Source organism: Triticum aestivum, chromosome 5D (assembly GCF_018294505.1).
Source record: "Triticum aestivum cultivar Chinese Spring chromosome 5D, IWGSC CS RefSeq v2.1, whole genome shotgun sequence".
NCBI classification, from domain to species: Eukaryota; Viridiplantae; Streptophyta; class Magnoliopsida; order Poales; family Poaceae; genus Triticum; species Triticum aestivum.
In genome coordinates this window covers 461,471,053-461,478,574 of record NC_057808.1, presented here as the reverse complement: position 1 = coordinate 461,478,574, position 7,522 = coordinate 461,471,053, and the positions used below count along the sequence as shown (strand labels likewise).

Genomic DNA, 7,522 nt, shown 5'->3' with positions numbered 1-7,522 from the left:
TGAAATGTGAAACATAGCTGGAAGGTTTTCCGAAACTAGTGAAATGTGAAACTGACTGAAATGCTTTCTCTAAAATGAGTGAAACAGTAAAATTCAAAATAGCCAAAGTGCATCCAAGATTGATCTTGTATTAAAGGTCTTGTCGCGCTAAATTTAAAAATATATAATATTTCAAAACTGGATATTTAGTTTAAAAGTTATCAACCTTTTAAAATGTGGCATGGAAAATAAAGTGCAAGTATTTAGTGCGTGCATGCAGCTCGTTCATCTGCTCACTCTCTCAACCTGCCACCTGACAAAAGGTACTGCTGTGGACCCCGTCCAACCTTGTATATGTGTTTGTATAAGATTCGTATTGTTAAAAAGGAGAAACAAATGCATAGTGGGGTCTACCAGCCACACCAATCTCAAAGCAACGTTTGTGATAGATTCTCCACCGGTACATCCCGCCACCGGTAGAAAAACTTATTCGATAAGTCTACCCTTCATGTTTGGTGGCTGCTGAAGCAACCTAGCCCAGTCCAAGATCATAAAGTACCACACAACCTCCAGGAACATATGATTCAGTTGCTCTTTATGAATAGCTAGTCTTCCCCGAGGCTGTTTGTGGCGGCGTGCAGCACCATGGTCTCGATCGTGATCCCCGGACCGAACGCCATCATCACACCCCACTCGGCCACCTCCTCTCCCCTTGCCCTACGCCGGCGCAGCTCATCGAGCACGAAGATCACCGTTGGCCCGCTCATGTTCCCGTACTCTCTCAGCACCCGTCGGCTCGCCGCCAGCTTATCGACGCCCAGCCCGAGCAGTTGCTCAACGTGGTCCAAAATCGCACGGCCACCAGGGTGGATAGCCCCGAAGAGATCGTTCCACGTAGCACTGATCCCAATGGACTCGAACGCGTCGATCAGACAGCGCTCGACGTTGCTCTTCAGCAGCTTCGGCACCCGGACGGAGACGTGGAAGTCGAGGCCGCCCTTCATGAGCTGCATGGTGATCTCGTCCTGGGTATCCGGTATCGTCGCCTGCGTAGCGAAGGCCATCTCGAACAGCGGGTGCTCGATGCAGTTGACGGGGTCGGCGCCGACGATGACGGCGCCCGCGCCGTCGCCGAATATGCCGTGGCCGAGGATGGTGTCGAGACGGCCCTCCTGGGGGCCGTAGAACGGGACGAGGGTGAGCTCGGAGCAGGCCACGAGGACGCGCGCGCCGCGGTTGTTCTCGGCGAGCTCCTTGGCGAGCTGCAGCGCCCTGCCGCCGCCGGAGCAGCCGTTGAGGCTGAGGTTGGTGCGGGACACGGTGGGGCGGAGGCCAAGCAGCGACGCCAGGCGGAGGTCGGCGCTGGGGGCCTTCCCGCCGGAGTAGGTGCTGAAGACGAGGTGCGTGACGTCGGCGGCCGGGCGCCCCCACTCGGCGATGGCCCTGGACGCGGCGGACGCGGCGAGCTCGGGCACCGCGGCCGAGGCCATGTCTATCCGCGCGTCGAGGGTCGGCAGCGCGCGGTCGGTGAATTCCGGGTGCGCGCCGAGGAGCTCCTCGTCGAGGTGCACGTAGCGCCTCTCAATGCCAGATTTCTTACCTGATCGAACAGGAGAGAAACGAAACAGTTACTGACGGTCTAGCACCTTGTAGCTAGCCGTGCGAAAATGGGAGCAGATAAACGCGCGCCCTGCATGCATCATGCATGCACGAGAAGATTACAGATTCTCTTGAGGTTGTCCTTGAGCTCGGCATGGTGCTCGCTGTTGGTGACGCGGAAGTAGTAGTCGGCGTAGTCGTCCTGGAGCATGCGGCTCGCCGGGTTCGCCGTGCCGATGGCGAGCACGGTTCACAGTTCTACTCAAATGCGCGGTCAAGCTAGAACGCAGATGCACTGATCCGCGTTTTCGTGGGAGTTGTGAACCCCTGTTGTGCTAATAGAGACCTGGACGTCGCCGCGAAACCAGGTCGTGTGTGACCGCAAACATCTTTCGATGCGGTTGGCACCAGATGTCTTGAACAGATTTCTCTTTCTAAGAAGGAAAGGAAGGCAAAACCTTTTCTTAACGGAAATGCTATTTGGCTGACGTCAGTTCTTCAGTAATCTCTGCTATCTGCCGTTGGATGGCCGCACGGATCTTGAAACAGGGGAGAGGAGACACGCCATCTCTAAAATTCGTTCGCTAGAAATAAAAGCAGCGAATGCTCTCCCATCCAAACACACCTGCCTACCCCAACAGACCCCTCAGACGAATTTTTAGCGCCGGTGGCCGAAAATCGGCCTAGTCGCGTCCTCATGATCTCGTTTAGCGCCGGTTTGGGCGAAATACAGAGCCGGCGATCCCGCCCCGAACCCAAACGGCCGGGTGTTGCCTGGGCGCGCCGGCACAACCGAAGAGCGGCGTGGGGCCGCGCTGTCGGCGACTGAAGCCCTTTTCCCGCCGTTTTCTCCCGCTTCCCCCCCCCCCCCCCAGGCTCCCCTCTCTTCTCCATTCCTCCCACCAAACGCTCGCCTCCTCCCTACCCTTCCGCCCGCCATGCCGCCGAAGAAGTACGTGATGTCGCGCGCCGCGACGGATCCCACAGCCGCCGCCGCCGCCCAGCCGAAGCAAAGGAAGCCGAGGGCGCCGCTATCCAAGCCTCCCGGCATGAGCAACGCCGAGTGGAAGGCGGATGTGGAGCGCCAGGAGGCCGTCACCGCCGAGAGTCGCAACAGGGCCAAGAAGGCCAGGGAAAAAGCGGCGCACGCTGCGGCTGCGGCGGCGGCGGAACAAGCGGAGGCGGCGCCCGCGGCGAAGATGAATCCACCCGGTGGGCACTCGTACGCGGCCTGGAGCCAGCAAAGCGTCGGCTCTCCGGCCGGGTTCTCGTCGTCGCCGCACCCATGGAGCACGTCGTCGCCGGGCTATGCCGATGGGGACGCCCATGGTGGCTTCAACCCCAACATCACCTTCCCCCATGGGCGCCCTATCCAGCGCACGCCCTCGCCCGCGTTCGCGGGCGTGCAGTACCCGCCGTACACGTACTCGCCGCCGGACTACGCAGCCTCACCGATGCCACCTCTTCGCCGCGTCCTCTACTCGCAAGCCGCATCTCGGCGACGCCGACGCGACGGAGGCCGACATGGAGGACATCATCGCAGCCGGCTCGGCTGCCACCGCCGCTTCCCCCGGGTTCACTACACAGGACGGCTCGATTGACCTCGGCGACATGGACGACGAGCTCGACTACGGCGAGGAAGAGCCGGAGGAGGAGGAAGAGGAGGAGGAGGAACCGACGCCGACGAGGAAAGGCAAGAAGAAGAAGAAGAAGAAGAAGAAGAAGAAGAAGAAGAAGAAGAAGAAGAAGAAGACGAAGAAGAAGAAGGCGGCCAAGCCCGGCGAGCCACGCATCAAGTGGGCGTCCAAGGAAGAGGAGTTCCTCGCCGAAGCGTGGAAGGTCGTCTGCCTCGACCCGGTCACCGGCACGAACCAGAGCATCGAGACGTATTGGGACCGCATCAAGGCCGAGTTCAACGAGCGGAAGCTCGTCGACCCCTGCTTCAAAAGCGTGCACATGAATCGTGGGTCGAAGGCGATGGTGAACCATTGGGGGCTCATCCAAACGGCGTGCAACAAATGGCATGGGATCGTCGAGGAGGTCGTGGCTCGCCCAGAGAGCGGCACCAGTGTCGAGGATCAGGTATCACACGCCGTCCTTACTGTCGCCTTCTGCCGTGCGTGCGCTCTTTCGCCGTGTGCGCACCGTGCGCACGCCGAGCACGCCGACTGATGTTCTTTCCTTCGGCGTAGCTGCTACGCATGCTCGCCATGTTCCGCGATGACAACAGCGACGCAGAGTTCAAGTACCTTCACCTCTTCAAGCGAATCGACAAGTGCGAGAAATGGGTGGCCGTCCGACGCACCCTCGCCAAAGCCAAAGAGACATACAAGCCGGACGCGCCGACCGCGGGCGTGGCCGACGAGCGCCCGGACGACAACAAAGGTGCCAAGAAGGCGAAATACGCCGAGCCGACTGCCGCGCGCGTGCAAGAGTCCATCGAACACTGCCTCGCCGACGCCAAGACCAGGGCCGCCCAGCGAGAAGAGAAAACTGAGGCGAGGTGGGCTGTTTTGATGATGAACAGCGCCGTCAAACTCGACTTGCTCCGGACCAATGCCGCCGCGAAACTCAAAGCTCAACACGCGAAGAAGAGGAACAACGACCTCGCCTTCTTGATGGGCGGCGTTGACATGCTCCAGAGCGGCAACGAGAAGCTCAAGGCGTGATTCTTGGCGGAGTGCGGCCTCATCCTGAATCAGATACCGGCGACGCCGACGCCGCCGCCCAGCCCGGCGGCTGATGACGATGCCTCCGCGACGCCCAGCCCCACCGACGATGCCTCCGCCGCGCCCAGCAGCACAGAAGCCGCGCCGACTCCTTCCAGCCCGCATACGCCGATGACGCCGCCGCCGGAGGTTGAGCTCGACGTTTGATGTACTCCTTCCGCGTCCTTCCTTTTCTGTACGCCGAACTACTGTGTGTCCTTTTATTTGATCGTCGAACCGTGGCACCGAATCGCCGAACTATTGCGATGATCGCCGGTTTGTTGTTTCTTTGAGCAGGAACGATGGAGTTAGAATATGGGGCGCCTTGGGGGGCGGCACCTGGGGGCGTGGCTGGGGAGAAACGAACCCCAGGGGCCGATCTAGCGCCGGCTCGCCCCCAGGCCGCTCTTTTTTGGCGCCCTGGGGGGCCGAACGGTTGGAGATGCTCTAAGCCTCCACCCGGGAGACCTGGGGTTGAATCGATTTGAATCCCAATTCCTCTTTTTTTTACTAAGTGGCAAAAATAATGCAAAATCTTGTTTTACGTACTTAGCAAATTTACAAACAATATATATACATGGCAATGTTTTGCACTAGGACAAATGCTCATCGCCGCAATTGTGTTGACTTATTTTATAGATTTATAGACACCAAATTATATGGCAATTTTATTTCCATCCATCATTCCAAATTTGACATGTTTCTATGGCAAATATATTTATACAGGATGGCAAAAAATTCAACCATGGCAATTTTATTAATTACACCATGATCAGTGGTGGAGCTAGAAACTCAATATAGAGGAGGCCAAACGTGTCATATGATGTTAGACAGGGCCAAATCATCTAAATATTGCTACTTTGGTTTGACAAATAGAGGATCAAGACCACATGTAGTTGTATTTCTGAGAGCCGAGGGGGGGGGGGGGGGGGGGGGGGCAAGGCCCCTGCCAGCACCCCCTGCCTCCGCCACTAACCATGATAGTTTTATTGTAAGCATCATGACAATTTAATTATTTAGACCATGGTAGTTAATTGTAGGTAGCATGTCAATTTCGTTATTTAGACCATGGCAATTTTTTCAATTAGACCATGATAGACCATGGTAGTTTTGTTGTAGTTAACATAGTAATTGAAAATTTTAGACCATGGCATTCTTATTATGTAGACCATGATTTATTTTTCCTTAAATTTCAGATGCTTTTGTGAAACAACCCCGCCTTAATTTGTCATGCAGCTATTTCAAAACTTGTTAGGATGTTTAGGAAACACGTTATTTTTGCAAAATTGCCATGTGACCATTAGATACATTTTCATGCTTGCCATGTTTCTCGATAACATTCTTTTCTTTTCGATTTTGCCATGCAACTACATTTACTTTAACAATGTCATTTTCTATGCTATATAACATGGAAAATTTGTTTGTGTTCGTAAGATGACAAAAAAATTTAATACTTGAATCTTGAAATGACCAAACATTTTAGAGCATGTCATTTTTAAAAGTTATTTAGAGCATGCCATTTTTGTGTTGTTTTACAGCATGACGATTTTGTTTGTCGTTTTATTATGTACATCATAGCCATTTTGTGTTCTTTACCTATTCAAAAACAAGGTTGCAAGGGGAGGCCTCTCGCAGCGAGCATATCGCTCGAGGCTCGTTGTAGTGTTTACATTCACTGTATTTTCAGGTCTTCTTTTTATATCAGATCTGGTTTATTTTAGGGCAACTGTTAGGCGTGAACCGATTGATCTTACAAAAAGATCAACCGCCTGGTCAGTCGTCCGATTAGCACATGTGGTCGTTCGATCACAAGCTTGCAACATAGGGTGTCTTCTCCTTTGTCCTCGTATCCACCAGGACCTCCCGGGCTTGTACTACATCTCCTCCCACTCACGACATCACTGGCTATCTCCTCCCACTCACGACATCACTGGCTGACATTGCTCAATTGTTGCAGCAGCAACCCAACGGCATCTCTCGTTCATCGGAGTGCCGATTTTTAGTCGCAGCAGCATCCCCACCATGGTAGCGGGGCGATGCTCCATCATAGCACCCATGCGGTCGGTGATGCTTCATCACAACACCCATGATGCTACATCACAAGACTGGCAGCTCACCGGTGCTTCATCACAACACCGGTGACCTCGGTAATGCTCTATCGTGGCATTGATAGCCCGTGTGCGATTGCTCTAGTATGTTTCGTTGTAGCCCCGGCTATACTCCATGCTGGTCACCGTGTGTAGCAGTGTCGTTATTGCAGAATGCGCCACATCGACAACTGTATGCAATAACATTCACGTTGTAGGAGGGACCATGTCAGCCACTGTATACAGTAGCGGCGATGTTGTATCAGAGCACCAGATATCTTGTTGCCACCATACGTTCGGCGCTTGCAGCACTGCACCCTTTGCAGCAAGCAACCCCCTCCCTCAAGTTGCATTGCAGCAGGCATCATCAGCGAAGTTGCCCCAGCGCTCTCAGCGATGAAAGATGTTGTAGCGAGGAGATGCAGCGGCAATGTTGACACCGAAATCTCGTTGTTGTTGTATATCCGGTGCTTGCAACACCGTGCTCTTCACAACACCCGAGGGCACCAGTGTCGGCGACTCGAGCATGGCCGAGGTGACCGATGTCGCTATTGCATCACCCTAGCTCTACACATATACCTGTCAACCACCAAACTTCATGGAATCACCGGAATAATAGATTGCCCCACACGACGGAGATTAGGCATCACCCTGACCTTGGCAGACAACCACACTAGTATCACCATACCATGCCGACGACCTTGTGCGCAAAACATCAATAGAAGGAGTTGTTAAAGAAGACCATGGTGTCGCCAACGATACCCATGGAACTGCACCAACAGACAATACAAATAACCACCTAGTCGTCCATGAAAAACAACCAGGGTAGAAACTCCGAAGCTCCTCAGCAATGTCGCACCAAGCATTACGAAGAAGGGGTCGGAGCCGAAGAAATTTTATTTGAGACAACACATTCCTCACGGCAGGAACGACGTCGTCGCGACACTAAAAGATAGTACACACCAACCGAGATACGAGAATCCCCTCCCCTCTACCCCACTGCTCGGGAGCGGCCACTTGAGGTAAGGCTATGACCTGCATGAACAATCAAAGACTGGATTTTTTTTTTTGCATGCCAACTGCTCAAGTGCGTTAGGTGCATGCAAAGTTTGATGCTAAAAGGACACTCGAGGATCTCGTGGCGAAAAA

The 7,522-nt window shown here is 54.1% G+C and overlaps 1 protein-coding gene across 1 annotated transcript; it reads right to left on the bottom strand.

Annotated features, from left to right (window-relative positions):
• Positions 1 to 314: 314 nt before the first annotated feature.
• Positions 315 to 1,789, bottom strand: LOC123120911 (bisdemethoxycurcumin synthase-like). Its single transcript, XM_044540882.1, has 2 exons — positions 1,702 to 1,789; positions 315 to 1,579 (listed from the first exon to the last, which is right to left on the bottom strand). The coding sequence occupies exons 1-2, from the start codon at positions 1,787 to 1,789 to the stop codon at positions 585 to 587; spliced, it is 1,083 nt and encodes a 360-aa protein (XP_044396817.1). The 3' UTR covers positions 315 to 584.
• Positions 1,790 to 7,522: the final 5,733 nt, after the last annotated feature.